The 20,991-nt window shown below is 32.0% G+C and overlaps 3 protein-coding genes across 4 annotated transcripts; 1 reads left to right on the top strand and 2 right to left on the bottom strand.

Annotated features, from left to right (window-relative positions):
- Positions 1–8,551: 8,551 nt before the first annotated feature.
- Positions 8,552–11,921, bottom strand: LOC129306226 (ALA-interacting subunit 3-like). 2 transcript variants are annotated; one of them, XM_054946696.1, is made up of 9 exons: positions 11,762–11,921; positions 11,534–11,652; positions 10,944–11,002; positions 10,784–10,858; positions 10,569–10,685; positions 10,379–10,449; positions 9,777–10,077; positions 9,389–9,678; positions 8,552–9,021 (listed from the first exon to the last, which is right to left on the bottom strand). In XM_054946696.1, the coding sequence occupies exons 2-9, from the start codon at positions 11,619–11,621 to the stop codon at positions 8,964–8,966; spliced, it is 1,059 nt and encodes a 352-aa protein (XP_054802671.1). In that variant the 5' UTR covers positions 11,622–11,652; positions 11,762–11,921; the 3' UTR covers positions 8,552–8,963. The 2 variants fall into 2 exon arrangements, with proteins under 2 accessions (XP_054802671.1, XP_054802672.1); XM_054946697.1 differs by lacking the exon at positions 11,762–11,921 and having other exon boundaries at positions 11,534–11,755.
- Positions 11,922–13,941: 2,020 nt separating this feature from the next.
- Positions 13,942–14,840, top strand: LOC129307458 (inactive protein RESTRICTED TEV MOVEMENT 2-like). The gene is made up of 2 exons (XM_054948429.1): positions 13,942–14,082; positions 14,248–14,840. The coding sequence occupies exons 1-2, from the start codon at positions 13,971–13,973 to the stop codon at positions 14,757–14,759; spliced, it is 624 nt and encodes a 207-aa protein (XP_054804404.1). The 5' UTR covers positions 13,942–13,970; the 3' UTR covers positions 14,760–14,840.
- A 56-nt stretch (positions 14,841–14,896) lies between these two features.
- Positions 14,897–15,922, bottom strand: LOC129307459 (blue copper protein 1a-like). Its single transcript, XM_054948430.1, has 2 exons — positions 15,430–15,922; positions 14,897–15,326 (listed from the first exon to the last, which is right to left on the bottom strand). Exons 1-2 carry the CDS (start codon positions 15,590–15,592, stop codon positions 15,004–15,006), a joined length of 486 nt encoding a protein of 161 aa, XP_054804405.1. The 5' UTR covers positions 15,593–15,922; the 3' UTR covers positions 14,897–15,003.
- Positions 15,923–20,991: the final 5,069 nt, after the last annotated feature.

Genomic DNA, 20,991 nt, shown 5'->3' on the forward strand with positions numbered 1-20,991 from the left:
CTGATAAAGTAGTTATAAATAAGTAATTTTAAACTTTGTTAATAACACAAGATTATTTAACTATTAAATATGTAAAATTACAATAGTAAAAAGTTATAAATTAAGTATTTAATTAATGTAATATATTTTTAATAGGAGTATTATTATGTTTATAGCCTAATTTTAAATTATACTAAAGTTTTAAAGAACTTGGCTGTGGTTTCAAAATTTTACATAATTTATTTATAAATAAATCTACTTCATAGAATCTATATGTACTGTTTTTATTACTTTATGTTACAAATGCAAATTTAATTCTTAAAATGCTCTCGTTTAATAATTGGCCATTGATTTCTAATAATGGATCTCATCAATGAATGCACTTTTTAACGAGTGAATAAATTTTCTTTTTAGCAAACACCAACAAGAGGTTGTTATTTCTTCTAAGTAGGATGAAGAAAATTTTCAAGAAATCTCTTCAAAAGTAAAGAGGGAGTGTTCTTAAAAATAGTAAAACAATGAAAACTCTATTTTCATGTGTATGAAAGTGGAGGTATATTAAGTTCAAGATTGATTAGGTTAATTATTAGTCCAGTGCTTGGTCTTTTATGCCATTGAATGAATCAAGATGGAGTTTGGTCTAGCCCCCAAAATATATTTAAATTTGTTAAAAAGAAACCTTGTTAATTTTATTTATCAATAAAATATAATCATTTTCTGGCGTCTATGGAAAAAATATAATTTTTTTCTTCCAAAGCATGTTTTTTTCTTTTTGCCAATCCAGAGCATATCCTCATGAAAGATAATATTAAGATAAAGATTGTTTAAAAATTAAAAATATGTCATAATTACGGGCGCATCATTTTAAAATTAAAATAAATTTAAAAGACTGGATTTTAAAACTTCTTACGATAATCATAAAGTCATCTTTAATTTTTTTTTGTCAAAATCATATAGCCAATTTAATACATATAATACATCAAGCAAAAAAAAGTAAATAAAATTTATTAATATTCATAAAAAAGTAAATATTATATACTATTAGGTTGTCCAGTATAAGTAAACACAAGACAATGTAAAAAATCCTACATCGAATAAAGTTAGGCTTAATAAATAATATATAATAGAGATGAAGGATCCATAAACTTGAACATTAAAATTTTGTGTTAAGATGTGACGTCATTATACTACTATTGCCTATCTCAAAGTGTATTTTATGATTATCCTTTACAACTTACATGTTGTAATTTATGTGTGGGGAAGGGTCTACCATGAAAACTTTTTATTGCTTATGCTGTTATAATTTTCTTAACAATTTGCATGTTGTAATTGGCTTTATTTCTAAAAATTTTAATTTTTTTTGGAATTTTTTTTAGTTCTTTTGTATTGTTTTATTTAACTATATAACTATTAAGGGTAACTATATGTTTGAGAAAGAATTTAAGGTTGCCAATACTCCATGGGAGTTTATCAAAAATATACTTAATGCTTATCTGTTCTATTTATTTATGTTTATGCTCGGAAAATTAACACCTTGCAAAATAGTTAAAAATGAAAATGATCCTAAAAAATGAAGAAAAAAAGAAAAAAAAAATGTCAAGTATCCACTCTGCTAATGCCAATTGGATTTAGTAATCGGGAACCTTTGTCACTAATATTGGCCTTCACGTCAAACAACTTAGTAAGTGTCAAAAATGTGCCAATGAAATTTCCTAAGCCTAAGTAAATCGCATGTATATATAAGAAAGCAAATCTCACGTGTATGTATATGGAAAGAGAGGCAAAATAATATTCTGGGAGATATACTGTGTGTGAATATATATATATATATATATTTATATTAGAGCACCACATTAATAAGGAATAAGAGAAGGATCCTCTATTTTAATTATAAATACTTCCTCCATTAAGAGAAAAGGCATCTAATCACTTATATGAGTACCTCAATAATTCTTTCTGAGATATTTGGAACCCATAAAAACATTCTGAAGGTGGGATTTCAGAATGATGTTATTTAATTTTATTATGTGTTTCTAAGTTACCCAATTGAAATAGGAATATAACCCAACTTGGGAGTTAGCTTTTTATTTTCTTTATTTTGTCTCTTTGCATTTATATTTATGAATATTTTTCTTTTTTTAATTATATTCATTTTTCTTAATCTTCATATTAATTTAATGATTAGCTACCATTTAATCAAATATATGGGTAATTTTGTTATAATTTTCTTAGCAATTCACATGCTATAATTGGCCTTATTTTTGAGAATTTTGAATTTTTTTTGAACTTTTTACTCTTTTATATTGTTTTATTTAGCTATATAACTACTGAAGGCAATTGTGTATTTAAGAAAGAATTTAAGGCTACTAATACCCCATGGGAGTTTAATAAAAATATACTTAATGTATGGAATATCTGTTCTATTTATTTATGTCTATGTTTAAAAAGCTAATACATTGCATAGTAGTTTAAAGGGGAATGATCCTATAAAAAAATAAAAAAATGATGAGTACTCACTCTATTGATATCAACTAGGCCTAGTAACTGGGGGGCCTTCATCACCATTGTCAGTCTTCACGTCAAATAGCTTAATAAGTGTCAAGAGTGTGTCAATAAAGTTTCTTAAGTTTGAATAACCAGACCCTTATATCACCAATATGAGAGTTTAAGTCAAAAGGACTTAAGGATTATCTAAGGAAGAAAGGCAAATCATAGATAGCTAAGAATGATAACCCCATTGGACTAACTCAGAAAAAAAAAAAAGGTAAAGGCCAAGGGTGTGGGCAAATTCATTATATAGATAAGTGCTCAATCATAATTAAATTTACTCCTTGTGGTGGCACTGGCAGAATTATTTACTTTTTCACATTGAACTTGGTAGGTTGGTTATATGAATAAGTTTTATTAATGCTCTAAGTAAAGATCCTGCATTTGATATACCTATATAAGGAATGAAGCTAAACACAAAAGTATTCACTTGAGGACAAGCAATAAGCTAAGTGTGAGAAAATTTGATAAGTGTATATTTTATAATTAAATAGGTATAAATTTTAATTTAGATTTGATTATATTTATTAAGATTTCATATCTATTTAATTAATATTTATATATTTTTTTCTTACCACTTAATTATAAGATAAAAAAATTTAATACAAAATTTACTCATAAATTTTTTTATATTTTACAAAAAAAAAATCAAATTAAAAGAAAGAATGAAAGAGAAAAATACATACATACACAATGTCTATGTCTGCATGTATGTATGTATCAATTGGGAAGGAATTATCCGTGTTTGAAGATTTAGTGAAGATGATGACATAAGAGAGAGGCAATCACGAATTTTGGACGAGGATTGTAATGGGAAAAGGTCAAAGAAACATATTTATATATTAAAGTCTTACATTGACTATAAATAAAAAAAAAATCTTCATTTTAATTATAAATATTCTTTTTTATTAAAAAAAAAAAGCATCTAATCACCTATTTGAATATCTTAAAAATTTTTTTTTGAAACATTTGAAATCCATAGAAACATCTGAAAGTTAAAAGTGAGATTGTTGAGAAATTCTATAGATCATAATTATTTATTTTTTACTTCTTAATTTTCTCTGTGATCACTTTTTATGATTAAAAATTTTAAAACAGTATTATTTAATTTTATTATGTATTTTTAAATTACCTAATTGAGGTAAGGATGTAGCCTAAGTGAGAAACTAGACAACCTAACATATACATATACATATACACACGAGCACGTATGTGTATATATAACAAGCAGGATTATGTTTGATCTCAATACGGTGCTTGGTTTGACCTAATCACTCATTCCCTAATTTTTATATATAAGGTAATTTTAATTAAATTTTATGTGCCAACAAAAATTTGTTATTTAGTTAAAAGAATACAAAATCACAACAATTTTTTCGTTAAATTCTTAATAATGTTACAGTTAATATTATGGTGATAGGTAAAACTCAATTAGTGTCTCTGTTTTTTTTCAAGACAATAAGGGCAAAATTACTTAATTATTTAAGAATAAAATATTTTTTTAAAAGACATCTTGCATATAAAGACGGGTAGATGACTAAAATCCTACCATATGGATCAGTTTGTTGGCTCAGCTCCGGAAAAGGAAACAAAATTGGAGTAAACTGAAAGCGAAGAATAACCCTGGCTTTCTTTTTTGTGTTTGCTTTTGGATAAATTGGCTTCTTTCTTTCTTGAACTACAATTGATAGGCAACTTTTCAACTTTAATCTTACATTGCTTATTTATTTTCAGAAAATATAAGAATGTACTCTTCGATTTTGTATACAAGACAAACTACACCACGTTTATTAAGAAAAGTATTTTGTATCATTGAAACTATATATAAAAAAAAATGGTCCGAGAAACAATAAAAAGAATTTATCACTGTGCACTTTCTAGTATTATCTTCTAATTAAAATCAATATATCTTAATTATATTTAATTTCGCCCTAATATAATTTCTTTTAACAACACAATTAGTATAAGCACTTGTAAAAAAGAATGAGAAGTCAATGTTGTTGATCTTTCAAATAATGTCTTGCATGTAGAATAATACAAATTTTATGAAAACGTGTCTCATATAATAAAAGACTCTCCGCCACCATCTACCTTTACGCTAGCTATTATTTTTAAGCTTAATTATCTGTCCATTATTGGGACACTGAGGTGACACTCAAACGCACATGACCTCCATCATTATAATTAAATACAATTAAATAATTAAGTAAAAAAGAGGTACATTACCTGTTCATTCAGAAGATTCTATTAACAATGGCAAGTGAACAAGAAGAAAGAGGGAAAAATTACAACAAGGTTTTATAGAGTAAAATTAATTATTATAAAGTTCATTAACAATTGAATTAAACTGCATTAATAATTAACAATAATTAATTTTTTTATGTAAAAATTTAATATAATTCTTTTAAAAAAAAAAGGCAAAATTGGGGCTTATTGCTTCAAAATATCTAGTGTCATGGGCCCCAACACATTGCACATGCATTTTTTTTTAAAATAAAAAAGAATTTACTTCAAACCTAATCCTTTTTTCCGAAAAAAGAAAAAAGAAACACATGCAGCCATGCACACGTATAATCATATTAATGTTGGGTTCAAATTAAAACTGACAATTTGAATCGAACTTGATGGCTAGCCCGAACCTACTTTTAAAAAAAAAATAAGATTCAGCTTTAAAAAAAAGATATTTTGATGTTTGGACCTATTCGGGCCAAGCTCGAACCCTATCGGTTCTAGCTTGGCCCGAATACTCAAATAATTTTTTTACTTTTACAAAATATATAGAATATGATAAATATTAGTTAATTTTTAAAGTTTTAGATTATTTTATACTAAAATATCATATATTTGAGTCCTATACATCATTTAAATATCAAAAAATATTTTTTAAAAATAAAATAATTAATTTTAAAGTAAAAAATTTAATTAAAATGATTTTGAAAATAAAATTTGATTATTCGGGCTACCTAAAGCACAAAGAAATTCAGGTTGACCTTAACTATTAGAGCTTTTTAAAGAGTCAAATCTATTCGGGTTCGTGCCCAAATTCTCAATTCTAGTTCGAATCCAAGACTTTTTTTTAAATAAAAGGGATGGTGTCGTACTAACCCTTGAATATTGTTGAACATGAGGAAGCTCAAGCCAATTAAATAATGAGAAAAATGATAATAATTTTTTTTAAAATATATAAATGATAATTTAATTTCTCAAAATGCTATAATTCATTTAAAATTCTTAGGGACTTTTATATAATTAATGTATTTATATAAATTATCAAATTGCCTTCATTGAAAATAATCAATTCACAACTTTCCTGCTTAAATTCATAACAATGCAACAGCAAATTACAACTTTACACATTAAATTTCTTATTTACTATTGCATTATTTTAAATATAAGAAGGAAAGTTGTGAATTGTTTATTTTCAACAAGAATAATTTAATAATTTATATAAATTCATTAATGACATAAATGTCTTTAGAAACTTCAGAAGTGCTATGACATCTTGAGGGATCAAATTATTATTTGTATATTTTAAAAGATTTTATTATTATTTTTCTTAAATAATGCGTGATACATTTCCACGCACTGGGATTTAGTCCGTCTGTGACTTCAGCGGATTACAACGCCACCTTGATGGCTTGATTAGCCATCATTGCGTCAAATGAAAGCCCAGAAAGTGAAGAAATGAAAGAGGCTCTACGTTAAAGTTCAAATCTTCACAGGTTCCTGTATTATTATAGCACATCTATATTTTGTGGCACCCACTCTGGAAGAAGAAAAAAGTGCGTCGCTGGTTGAAATAGTTATGTTGATTCCCCCATTCGGCTTATTTTACCCTCGCAGAAAGCATTATTCTCAGTAAAATAATCTCAGAAAGCATCACTTAACAAGCAATTAACTTCTTAAAGAACCACAGGGACAAAGGAATGTCAAATCAAATCACCACCCTAGTCACTAGCAAAAAAACGAACGTTGTTGAGGGTTCTTGAAGAACCGCATGCCTATCTTGCCTCTAAGGAGACCCTGACTTTAGATCTCTCGAGGTAACCGTGAATACCGAAATTTCAACCTATGCCAAAACGGATGGTTCCCGAATTGACGGACGAGAGAAAAGAACTTTGAGGTTGCGGAAAAATGGAGATCAGATGCTGGAGAAATTAGTTTTGAAAATTCAGTCACATTGAAGGATACGCATAACTAGATTACGAATTTTTTTAAAAAAGGTCATATATAATCACTGTTCACTTGTGAACAATACAACCTTGTGCAATTTACATATAGATTACATTAGACAGATTTTGACTTGAAAATATAATTTCTTTATGTGTTACAGACTTACAGTTATGATGTAGTGTTGAGTTATAAGATTATGTCATGAATTGGGCCCACATTATTGTGGCTCCGACTTGCCTGATGGTAGAGCTGGAAATAAGGGCAGGCTCGATCCTTAAGGGCCTGGCCCTTATGGGCTCGGCCCTTTAGGGCCTAAGCCCTAAAACCCGGTTTCTCATTTTGATCCCTATTTTTCAAGCCCGGCCCTTATACTCAGGGCTCAGGGCCAGGCCCGTAAGCCCTTTTTTAAAAAATAAAAAAATTAAAATAAAATTAAACATTATAAATAAATTAAAATATTTTAAAATTAAAAAAATTAAAATCATCATAATTTTTTAGAAATTAAATAACATATATTAGAAGTCTAGTAATAAAATTTAAATCTTCATTTAAAAAATAGTTCATTTTTTTATAAATATACAAACATAATAATTATAAAAAAATAAAAAATATCATAAATTTTATACTATACACTGATATTTATTAAATTATATTAAATTAATTTTAGAATAAATTAAAATTAATAATAATATAATGTATGTAGGATCAGGTGAGCAAGTCATTGATTTTAAATAAGTGTTTTACTAAAAAAAATAATAATAAAAATAATATAACAGGGCTTGAAGGGCAGCCCGGACCAAAGCCCTATTTTACAGGGCTTATCAGGGCCAAGCCCTCAAGCCGGATTACTTTAAAAAAAATTTATTTTTAAAGCCCGAACCTTTATTTAAACAGGACTTTCAGGCCCGGCCCTCCAGATCCGACTCTTATTCTCGGCTCTACCTGATGGAGGTAGAAAATGGCTTGTGAGCCGTGAGAATCACGAATGGACCGACAAAGATATTAATGGGCTAGGAATTAGAATCATAGGTGATATACAGAGGTTAAAGGCGCACCGTGAGAAGCATAAAAGAACATTAGCGATTCTTCTGCTATCTGGCCTTTCTGCCCCAATAATTTCTGTTGTTAATGCCTTTATTATGATTGTAATAGGCTTTAGCCGAACATCATCGTTACCTTCAGTCGTTGATACATGAGTAATTTTCATTGGAATATCATATTTTCTCCCTTGTTTTCTATAATCTTTGCCTCTCAAGTTTGGTGATCGTGACAAATTATATGTTCATTTGCAAAATTCAAACACCCATTATATCATTAATAAAATAATGAATACTCAAATAATAAGTAATAGAAAAGGGAAAACATAACTAGTAATCTTTATAGTTTTATCACACTCTATACTTCTTTTTTTTTTTCAATGTTCCATGTCCTTTCAGTTTTTTTTTTTCATTTATAATGTTACTCTATCTACTTTTAAGTATGCCCAAAGCAACGATACTTTGGACTAATAATAGTATTAAATTATCTTATGTGTAACTAATAACATTAATAAAAATGCCAACATGTTCAAAACACAAGCAATTTGAATTAACAGTAGGGGAAAAAATGATTGCTTTTTGACAAAAATTATTTTGGACTTTTGGCCACAACACTTGTTAACATTAAAAAGTAATTTTTAATCATCGTGAGTCAAATCTCTTGCCTTATACATCAAATGTCATAATTCAACATTGTTAGTGCTTTATCATCATTCCTTTGACCATATTTCAAAATAGAGAGACTAACATAGGAGATAAGACTACAGGAATCTGGAATATTAAAAAAAAAAAATATAAAGATCAATAACAAAACATGATAAAAATATAGGATCAATAATTATGTTTTCCAAATAGAAAATTTGTACTTGCAGTCTTCTTGACATATTAAATTATTTTTTGTATTCTTTAGACTTCCTGAGGATTTCAAAGCACCACCTTGTCCTCTGTAATGGAAAAAAAAAAAAAAAAAGCAAGACGGTGACCGCAACATAACGTCTTGAATATCAACTTCGTCACTGATTCTGTTGACTCCAGCACTATTTTTGGATTCAAATCGATAATGACACATAATACATGACACTGAAAGTGACGAGCCGTACAACATGGTCGAGTACAAACCCCAGCAAAGACAGATCCCTTGCCACGCAAAGAAGTTGGTGAAGCAGGAAGAGAGACAACTTCTAAATCACCTAAAACACAGGAATTTCCCGTATATATACTATCTCCTCATTTGATCATTCCTGGATTTCTATTCCAAGACAAGTAGGATGGATCCCCAAGAGGTCTGTATTCAAACCAATAAATATGGCAATGTCAGCTTCCACGTGCTTAACACACGAATCCATATGCACGATTCTCGACTTCAGAGCAATCATTGGCTTTTCACATAACCAGGCGAGCATGATTTTTGTATGATACGATTTTGATGTGGGTTTTCAATGAAATTTGGGACCCTCCAATCCCAAAACTTTTCATGCTGAAATCTCAATTAATTTCCAATTCTAATAAGATTTGAACCTACAACATGCAGTAGCATGCAACCATGGAGTACTCGAAATGCAAGGTCTGGTTGCTGCTTATAACATCATTCACATAACACGTAAACTAGAGAAAGAACCATAAAGTGATGGTCGAGCATGGTATTTCCTCACCTTGGTTTAAGCACATACAGAAGCAAGAAGCCTACAGCGAAGAACAAGGACAGGCCGCCAATAAAAATATAAGCCAACCCCAAGAAATCGTTCTTTCCACCAATCCAAGTTGCGGTTGACAGAACCAGAGTCTTCTTGCCACCGAAAGAGTATGTGTTATAATTGTTCTCGATCACTAGGAATAGCTCATCGTTAGCTTCAAGGTCAGTCTCTATCTTCCCATACAGTTTTCTGAAAGTGGACAATGCTGCTGTTCGCATCCAGACGATTAGATCCTCTTGTCCGCTCAGCTGGTGAGATTCACACGAGAAAAATTCTCATGTGTTTTTCTAGAAATGAAAAAAAAAATGAAAATAGGCAGACTATTCAGCAGTGAAGATATACTTACAGGTATGCTCTCGTTGAGTTTTGCGCCCCCAATCAAACCTCCCGTCTGAAAATTTTTTGGGTAAACATCAGAACCAAATTTTTTGGTCTGATCACTCTGCCATGCTATGTTGTGTTTGCTGATCTCCAAATCCTTGTCCTTCACTTTTATTTTGTACGTGTCATTGAACAGACTCCAAGCTATGAGTCCACAAGGAACAATCGGCTGACCATCTGGTGTTCTAGCTTCGGGTTTACAATCATCTGTGTCCCACTCAGCAGACTTCTCCCGCAGTTGATCATCACTTTTACTTTTAACATATCTGCAAACGTTATTCCAACGTCCAAAATTAGGAAGGAATAAGAATTTCACAATACAGCATAAGCTGAAAGCAAGAAGAATTAGAAATTTCCCAGCTGAAAATAATAAGATATATGACTATATGAGCATTGTATATAAAACAATATCTGATTTGCTTTCATTTCTTATATCAAGCCTAAATCAGGAACAACTGAACAAGGCCTTCTGATAAAACATGAACAAAACAGCTCATCGATGCATGAACTTGTATGCTCTACATAAAGAAGAAAAGGGAAACAATATCACCAGTAAAATGTGCATACCTGCGATGGTTCTGGAAATAATTAGTTAGCTGATAGTAGACGTAAACTGGGGATTTCATTGCCTTTTCAACCTGTATTTTTGAACAAGTTACTTCCATGTGGATTGGAGCCTCGATTATGACATCAGACAAGGAAAAAGAAACAATTATATCGCTTTCAATCATATCAGAAATATAGGCATTGTACTAACTTTGCATGTCGCAGTGCATGTTTTGTTGGTAGTTGTGCTTTTAATATAAGCCTCTGCATTGTTACTATAATCAGGAGGAATGCATTGTTGGTCATACCTAAATGGTAGTTCTACAACCTGCACCAAAGTGTTTTTTTTTTTGGTTCAAGATGAAATGAATTTGAGCACTCATATCTCCTTTGACACTAGTTGCATATAAAATCGTTATATATTACCTTTTCTGATGCAGATAATGATGCGAGGCCAATAGGAATGAAAATGATTCCGGCAAAAGCAAACGTAGAAATGACCTGTAATGCAAAGGTAAAATAGATTGTTTCATAATACAGCATGTAAAAATCAGAAGCCAAGAAGGAAACTACTGTGAAGCTATACCCATCCTGGTGTTAGAATTGGTTTCCATGCAGGAAGTTCTTGCTGTGAAAATTTGGAATCTACAATCAACGAAACTTCTCATGAGAAACATCACCAGCATCATTACATGCAGGAAGACACCTAGACAATAGAAATGCATCTATCACAAGCATCAAATTTGACAAACCGTAACAAGTTGTTAAACAGAGACATGACAAGACAGTCCAACCAATGTAATTGAGAAAGGACCTTTCTCCAACGAACACACAGAAACCAGACAACAAATCGAGGCTACGTGGACAGATAGGAGGACACGAACACATTTCAAATTTGAGAGCCATGATTTTGGGAAAAAACTGAATGCATCTTAACATTTGCAAAATCCTAATTTTTGTACGTATATCTCAACCTGCTGCCAATAAAACTTGTCTCGGTAACACACACACACACACACACACACACACACACACACACACACAAACTGAACAAAACTAACATTTCACGATGCTCCCACGACATACACCTAAAAACAAACTGCAGTAACCAAAAAAAAAAATCTCCGAGTAGAACACAATGACAAAAGAAAAAGGGTGGGTCGAGGGAAAACTCACATTTGGGTTTCTTGGAATTCTTCTTAGAAGAAGGACCCGAGGATCCCTCTTTACCACCAGCTGAGCTCGTTGAAGTTTCCGGAGGCATGGGCGTGATTCCTCTGCCTAGAGGAAAAGGGCTTCAAAAGAAACAATTTGATCAAAAGAAGCAAAATTGGTCTACCTTTCTTTGTAATTTGTTTCAAATGTCAGTTACAGTTATACATTGTGGAACGAAACGTGATTTACCAGTGAAAAGGGAGCTTTGGGGAAAATGGAGGAGGGTGAGGGGGCGCAGAGTTATAGAATGCGGGAGAACCGTAGAATGGCAGTGGTTTCGAACTGCAAGGTGGACCTTGTCACGAGCGAAACTACCGGTCTACTCTTTTCTTGCCCAGTTATGAAGTCGCTGGTCGTTGCCCAGACTTTAGTTAGGTATCATAAATAAAAATTCAATTCGTACATGCCTTCGGGAGGATGGGGGAATTAAGTCGTCCTAAAAAACCACATTATCGGCCTATTCGAATCCTTGCTACTGGGCTCCCGGACCAAAAAATCATCATCATTGGGCTGGTGTATAGACCATTAGGCAATCATGATGATTTACTACGCTCCCAAGAAATTGCGACAAACAATTGCCCAATAATTTAAAAATCGAACCGAATTAAACGTTTGGATTGTCGAATGAAACTGTTAATAAATAAATTTGGATTAAAAAATTATTTCTTATTAAATTAAATTGGACTAGAGAATTGAAAACTAAAATCAAAATAAAAACTGAATTGATTTTCAAAAAACCATACCACTTTAAACATAATATTAAAAAAATTTAAAAACTAAGAAAATAAATTAAAAAATTTAAAAATTAAATGCTACTAAAAGTCAACTTTATTTTTGACTAATTTACATGTATAAAATATAATTTGAGATTATTTTTTATAAAGATGTTGATAATTATAAACATAAATATTTTTGAATCTACTTATATTTAATTTAACAGAGATTTATTAAGATTTGATAAGCTATAAAATTATCATCCGTAAAATTATTAAATTGCAGTCATATTATGTCACCAATTAATATTTTTTATATATATAATAGTATTTTTATTTAATTATTATGTCACTAATTTGATTATTGGTGCAATCGGGTTGGACAATGAGAATCATGAACCGCTAATTTTTTTAATTCAATATTTAATTTGATTTTGAAAATACTGGTCTCACAAAGTATAACTTAACTAAACAACGCAAAAGATTTATCACCTGTGAATTTATTAATTCCCACAAGTTAAAATTTCTGAATTTTCTCTTTTAAAAAATAAATTTAAATACTTTTATAGTCTCCAATTATATTTGGCATTCATATACTCCCCGGGTTTAACCAATGTAAGATCAAACTCAAAAATCTAACTATCATAAGATTGAACTTTTTTAAGCTTGACCATTATTAATTGGCCTTGAGATTGGGCTCATAAGCCTGTTGTTTATTTTTAAATTTTTAAAAATTTAATTTTACATTGTAATACATATTTTTTTAGAATACAAATTATAATTTTCAAAATTTAAAAATAATTATAAATTCTAATTTTAAAATATAAATATATTTTTTAAAGCATAAATTTAATTTAAAAATTAAAAATATTTTACTTGTCAAGGGTAAAACAAAAAATGGTTTAAGTGTATTGCTTGAGTTCGTTTTTACATAACCTGACAGGACTTAACTTACAAGCGCAGTTATGCAAAAAACAAATGATTTTTTAAGCCTAAATTAACAAAAAAAAAACAAATTTAATTGGGCACTCCGTCAAGTATAATTTGTATTTTTGGGCTCCATGACAAAACAATTAGATTATATTTCTTGAATAATTTATATATACATATACATACACATACATATAATTTTCAGAAAAAAAAATTAATAAAGATGAAACATTGTATGAAATCAGAACATTTTTTGCCCAAAAATATTAAATCAAATTCTTACAAATTCAAAAAGCTTTTCGTTTAGATTTTTTTGTGTGAATGATTTTAACATTGAAGAAATAACAAGTATGACGACTTAAACTATAAAAACTCAATTCAAATAAAATAAATTATAAGAATCTAGTTTAAAACTGAAAAAAATTATAAAATCGTGGCAATTAATTTTTTAAAATGAATAAGTACTGAAAATGCATGCTATACTAACGCTGATTCATACGCACAAAGGAAGGGTATCTTCTGACACAATTAATAGAAACCCGCTCAATGTTTGCCAGATCAAAGGGGTTACAAAGAAGACTTTGAAAGGTTGACAAGGAATGATTCTTGCTCAACTTGAACCCTGAAAGTAACCTTAAACCTCTCCTCATCTGCAAGTCTCCCTCTACACTCTTTAAAAGCAACCCTCCTAGCCATGAAATTCCATTACACATCAGACGTCGGAGAAACCCCCCTCCCTTCTCTCTCTGCGCGCTATGGAAACCAGGTATCCCTTTATGGCTGGTCATCGGTCTTATGAGGATTTTGACCCCCTCTGCAAGTGGAGTAGAGAAGAAGGCCGTGACATCCTTGAAGTTCATCTTCCTGGTTTGTTCTGTCCACCTATTATCATGACTTCGTAATGCTCTTTCATCAGTAACCTTGTTGCTAGCTTTAATGGAACCTAATAAGTTTACTGTAAAAACAGTTTTATGTGTGTGAACCAGAAAAAGGCAATATTTATGAATTATACGTGAGTTGTCCACGTTGCAGGATTCAGGAGAGAGCAAGTAAAAGTTCAGGTGAATCATCTGGGATTTCTAATAATAAGCGGAGAGCGATCATTGATGGATGGAGCTAGATGGAGGCGTTTCAAGAAAGAAATTGAAATTCCAACTCACTGTAATGTAAATGCTATCAATGCCAGATTCATGCAGAACATTCTCACGGTGGTGATACCTAAGCAAGTAATCAATCCCGTTTCTCAAACGGACAAAGAAAGACAAACCCCAGAATACGAACCACCCCGGAAAGAAAAAGAAACTGCAGATCCGAAAATGGAATTCACAGAAAGGAACAGAACCAGACATGAAGAGACAGTAAAAGAAGACACGGACGAAGCAGAGAACGAATTCGAGGGAGAGACTGATGCAAAATTAACACCCGAATCAACCAGGGAAGTTGCTCTCAAAGCATTTGTTGTTGTCGTTCTGGTACTTCTACTAGCGAGCTATGTGACAGACGTGTGCAAAAGCATGGTCGCCGATTCTTATTTTCTCAGTTAAACCAGACTGCATTAACGTTGTGTAAATTAAGTACATATATAAGCACTGACCTTTATCATGTATCTTATCTCAGTTTCAAGACACGAGCTTTAATTTAATCATGACTAGACAGGAGTAAGATGGAAAGAAATTATTATAATTAAACCAACAATCAAATACGTTTAACAAGAATACATCGAAAGGAAGAAATTCAAGTAATTCCTGCAGACTCGAACAAAACCGCCACTAATGAACTGATGATCAATCACGCGAAGATCAATGCTGCAACAGCAAGCATGGCTGCCTTGAGTGGCCCAGAACAAGCAGACGATGACAGAGCGTGAGAGGAAGGAGGAGGAGGAGGAGCAGACATTGGACCATTAGCCAGAACAGTGATGGCGAGCTTCATTCCGCGAGAAGCACAGTGATCAGCTTTACCACAAGCGTACCACTTCCTTCCTGGAGAGGCTAGTGGGATCACGTCCTGTCCGCTGGTGAGTGCCTCCGTCGCAGCCGGGAAGGTGCAATTGCTGAAGAGCGAACCGTTCAACTTGAACACATCGTGCTTCGTGTTGTCGTAGTTGAACACTGCATCAAAAAGAAACAATCTCATCAGTTTTCTAGTTTCAGAAAAGTGAAAACATAATCATCTATAGGACGATACAAGACGATCGATGTCATTCGTGCGTACCGAGGTTGTCGCCGACAAGGAAAACCTTGTCCCTTGCCCATTCTGCGTAGTCAAAGTCAAGAGTCCAGCCCTGGTCATCGCCCACGATGTGATCAGTCGCCGTAGCAACAGAAGAAAGCAGAACCATGGAAATGGCGAGGAAGGCGATGCGAGCATAAGCCATTTTTGACAGGGACACTTAAAATTGAAGCTCAAAAAATAAATGGTCAGATTAAATTGAGTAGATGATCAGGTAGCTGACACGCCGATCTGCAAAACATTGGAGGGCACTTATATAGGAATAGGATTGTGCATTGATTTCATCGCTAGAAGCCTTTGAAATTAACAGCAAGGACGGCGACACGCTCACGCTTTCCCGTCTGGGGCCGGCAATGGAGTTGAACGAAAATGATTAGTTTTATAATCAAAGCATATGCAGGACGGGCGAGTGCTGTGAATTGAATCGATATAATTTTTGTTTTGTTTTTCCTGTAACAATGAGTTTTGGATGTCCCAAAACCTGCATGATCCATATGGAATTTGGTTGTGCAAAGTTGAAAGTGGATTTTGAAGGGAAAATGCTAGTTAATTGAGATGTGGCCGTTTATTGAAGCTTTTTTTTTCCCATGAAAAATTTATTTATTTATTTTTAATTATTTTATGAAATTTTATAATATTTGTTTAAACTTTTAAAAATAATTAAAATTTGAATAAATATTTTTTTATTTTTAAACACTACTTTAAGTAATTTTTTTTAAAAATATGGTGAGTTAGATGAGAGATAATACTTGTTTAAGTGACAAAAACCTTAACCACTTGTATTAATTGATATTTCAATTCCAACAAGGTCGTCGTGCGAGATTTAATCCTGTAATAGAATGACTCATAAATATTTTATTAAACAATTTATTATATGATTTTATTAATATATCAGACTTTATTATTTTATTTAACATATCAAATTTTATTTTATTTAAAATTTTTATCACATTTTTAAAATATTTTAAATTTATATTATGTTTGCATAATAAAAATTATGAATCTTCATAAATCAAAATCTTTTTTTATAATTGTACATTATTCAAAAACATATTTCACCCCAATAATTCAAACAACATTATAATTCATCAAATTAATTTTTTTAAAAAATGAAATTAAACAGAAATTTTATTACAACATTGGATTTTCACTAAATTAATATTTGTCATGACTTTTGATTAAAAAATAAAAAAAAAATCAAAGAGGCACGTCCTCTGCCTCCAAACATTGAAATCCCTGACACGGCCTCCCGAATCTCCATACCGATGCCATCGTCCTCTACCTGATTGACAATTCTCCTCGGGTTGAACAGCGATCTAATCTAGCGACACTTGTGATCCCGTCCGCGAAGATTTATCCTGATAGTAAAACAACAGAATCTGACGGAAGAACCAGGCGCAACTCAGCCACTTGGAAAAATCACCAGATTGACAATTGGGAGAGTGCGCGCATCTATGAAATTATCGATGGCAATAATGGTATGTTGTTTCATCCTTAGGCTTTGAGGAATCATCGGCTCCAGGCCATCCGCTTTCTTGTCCTTCACCGTCTCCATTCACCTTGATTCACTCAAGCCCTGCTCCCCCAGCTTCACCGACATGTATGCATCCAACTTCCAAGGTGGGTCACGCCGGAGGACTGAGGAGAGTTCAATACATCATGTATCATTGACCTTTTAATTAATAATTAAAAAAAATAATTTTTTAGTTATTATAATTTTGATTTAGTTGTAACTCAATTCTAAAATTTTGACTCGTTATAATTCAATCCCTGAAGTTTTGACTTGGTGATAAATCAATTCCTAAACTTTTTCTCTTGCAATTTAGTTTCTGAAGTTTAAACATTTTAAATATTAGTTCTTATATTTTTAAAAATAAAATTATAAATATTAAAAATATTTTAAAATTTTAAAATTTATAATTTTTAATCTTTTTAATTTTATTTTTTAAAATATAGAGACTAATATTTAAGAGGTTAAAATTTCAAGGACTAAATTACAAAAAGCAAAGTTCAGGGGCTAATTTACAATCGAGCTAAAATTTCAGGGACTGAGTTATAACGAGTCAAAGTTCGAGGATTGAATTACAATTAAGTCAAAACTACAAGAACTAAAAGATTATTATTTTTTAATTATTAATTAAAAGGTCAATGATACATGATATATTGGACTCTCCTAGTAAAAGAAAGTTCTCCTCCTTCTCTCTTATATGAGAAGTGTTGTTAGTCTCGATCAACTTGTTTGAACCCTTGTGATTGTTCCTATCTTTCATTTATCTTCGTTTTCATTTTCCTTATAAACATTTGTTTCACCTAGCATGTTTCCTTATTCTTTAGCCTAATCATTTCCTAAGGTTTGAGCCTTTGTCTTTCCTACTGTGCTTTGATTGGGTTGCTACTTCAGAGACTCGACTTAAGGTGATTGCTTCATCTTCAAGTATGGCTAGCATTCTGTAGCTTATTCAAATCTTATTGATCTTTCTCCCAGATAATTGATTATTACCTTGACTCTCTTTTTCCTTTTTATTTATTATCTCCTTGCTCATGCTTTTTTGTACCAATGCTCTTTTCTTTTGATTGCTTCTCCCAGTGCATTTTCTCTTTCTTAGTCCTTGACAATTCATTTCCTCATGGTCATTTTTCTATATAAGAAGGAATATTGTTTGTTTTTTAGCAAGTTATCATCCTTATGCTATCTAGAACTTGAAAGAGCCTTATTTCTCTACATTCCTTAAATCTCTTTCCTTCTCTTTATTCATGATCCTTTTTTTTTTTTACACTTAAGGTCTTTTCACCTAGTTTGATGAAGAGATTGTTCCAACCTTCTATGCGTTTTAATCCTGGAGCCTTTGCTAGACCAAGCTTTTCTCTAGATTATTGTGTTATCATTGTGCTAGTTGACTCTCATGTTTACTCTATCAAAAAGCTTTCTAAGAGATTTAGAAATGCCCAGTCTCTTAGGAATGGTTTTGAAATAAGAGGCAAAATTGGATGTTTTTATCTTGTCAACTTCACTAACCCAGAAGATCATGATTTCATTATTGATAATGGTCCATGGTCTATTATGAACTCTCTGCTTGTGGCTGATCGCTAGTATTCAAATATGCAACTGAGGGAAATGGTTGTTGGAAGTTTCTCAATTTGGGTCTAATTTTGGGGTCTACCCCTAGAATATCATAATGATGTGGTTGCTTCTACTTTAGGGAATATTATTGCTAACACTACTTATGTTCAAGACCATGATGATTATGCTAGCTCTCTAAATTTTCTTCGAGTTTGAGTTATAATCAATCCCTGATTTCCTCTTATTCAGCAAATTAAAGACCACATAGATTCAGGTATTACTTTTGTTGTCAAATGTCCTTATAAGAGGATCTTTTGCCACTGCCATTTTTCTCAGGTGATTGGGCACCTGCTCCAAGCATGCTTGAGGAGGGTTATGCAAGCCTACACATGTTTCAATATGGTATATGATAAAATAAGTAGGAGGTTTAGCCAAAGGTTTCAATTTGTGTTTAAAGCTGGTCAAGTTGCTCGAGGACTAGCAAGGATGGATTATAAATAATCAACCAAAGGGTTCTACTCGTATTAGATTTCTTAGATTTGGACGCCCAGGATATCATGTTTTTAAAGCTAAGCCATAAGATATTCTTGTAAATGATGAAGGTAGCAATGCTTTTATGTTTTATTTTGATGGTGAAGAATTTTTGTCTAATTCTAACAATAATGTCAACAATACTAATAAGGATTTCAATGCTCCTGTAGATCTTCACTTTCCTTGTCAAGAAAATCATCCTTTTCCAAATATTCTCCCACTAAACAATTGGAACTAGATAAATAACCTTATTAATAAACTTCCTGATGCTAATTTGGCTTTAGTACAGGATTAATATGGATCTTTTTTGAACCAACACCTAGGAATAGGATCGCTTTTAGAGATCTAGTACAGGAACCAATTCAACCAGTTAGAGATGTGGAAGTACCATTTTTTCTAAATCTCTTAACCTTTTAGAGGCCATTATTAGCCAAGATGGAGGGAATCGTCCCTTAAAAAGGAAAGTTGGCGAATCCAACATTGATGAGGATAGGCTTATGGCTACCATGATTCACTAGTACCAAGCTGTTTCAGAGATTCCTAATATTAGCACCCGAACTTCTCATCCCATTGTAACTTTTAGCTCAAAAATTTACAAGAAAAGAAGATTAAATCATAGCCTAGATAGCTTAGAATCTCAAGTAGATGATTTTACAAGAAACAATTTTACTAACCTAGGGAAGAGGGCAGTCAACCTATGAATGATTTGAAGATATTTGTCCTACTAGCTACATATCCACAATCCATTCAAGCTTTTAAATGGTTTCTTATGGATAATAAACCCCCTTGCCCTTAGGTTTTGATTAATACTTGGAAGAACAACTGTGACATTTATGGATGGTCAAAAGATGGTTTTGGTCTTTTCATTCAAAGTGTTTCAAATGATAAATATAGCTGGGTCCAACTGCCTACAGATTTTAATTTTTTTGACAAAGCACTTAAAAAGAGTAATGTTCTCTATCATGGGATGAAGGATGATGGTATTTATGCGTTTTCACCTTATGCTACTCTTGATGGGCCTTGTTGGCTTATTTTCTTCCCCAACACTAATCTTTTGAAAGCATTTTTTGACCTTAGGCTTCTAAATAATCCCCTATGGGGTTCTGGTTCTAGCTCGGAGGTAACAACCAGAATTTTACAAGTAACATGGAGCTACTTTCATCTTTTAATCTCAATGTCAAGCCTGAGGATGTTTCTATAGTTGAGCAACCTCAATACTTGAAGTTAAAGAAGTGTGCTGCTTATGAGGAAGCTGATAACCACAGCCCTAATAAGAAGGCAAGGAACGACTACTCAACTATAGAGTCTGCAAAGGCTAAGGAAGCTGCCTATGAAAAGCTTCCTTAGCACCATAAGGTTCATAAGCTAAAACTATCACAGTATTAGGAAAGCTGTGACAATTTAAATATCGAGACAACTAGCTTCTACCCACTTACTTGATATTATTTATCTTTCTAAAACTAAGGTTGAACTTATACCATCCTTAATTTTAAACTAAATTAAATAAGCCCAATCAAATTAATTAAGTGTATTAGCGAGGTGTGTGGCTAGAGAGGCTTAACGGGCTTGTTTGGTTTCAATTTCAGCCTTAAACGCGAGTCCAAAGGAGAATTAAGTTACCCGAGAATGAAAGAGGAAGGAATTTTAAAAGGAAAGATTATGTGCCATGTGCCAAGGCTTGTAGATAAGCCGCCGTGGTGTATGTGTGGCAACATGCCTAGGAGGTGCTCTTTGTGCCAAGCATCACAGCGCATTGTGCGTCTGCCATGACGTATGATCACATTTTTACTGTCATAAGTTCACAAAATGAAGCAAAAAACAAATGAAGAAAAAAGGAATATGAGAAAGCAACAGGAAAGCAATGCTAGGGCTTGGAGAATCTGAGTATTGGGAGTATTTTAGAGTTTCTAAACATCAAAGGTAAGCTTTTTACACTTAAATCTTTCTTTTTT

The sequence above is a fragment of the Prosopis cineraria genome, unplaced genomic scaffold (assembly GCF_029017545.1).
Source record: "Prosopis cineraria cultivar Desert tree isolate PC_DT_omini unplaced genomic scaffold, ASM2901754v1 PC3, whole genome shotgun sequence".
NCBI lineage: Eukaryota > Viridiplantae > Streptophyta > Magnoliopsida > Fabales > Fabaceae > Prosopis > Prosopis cineraria.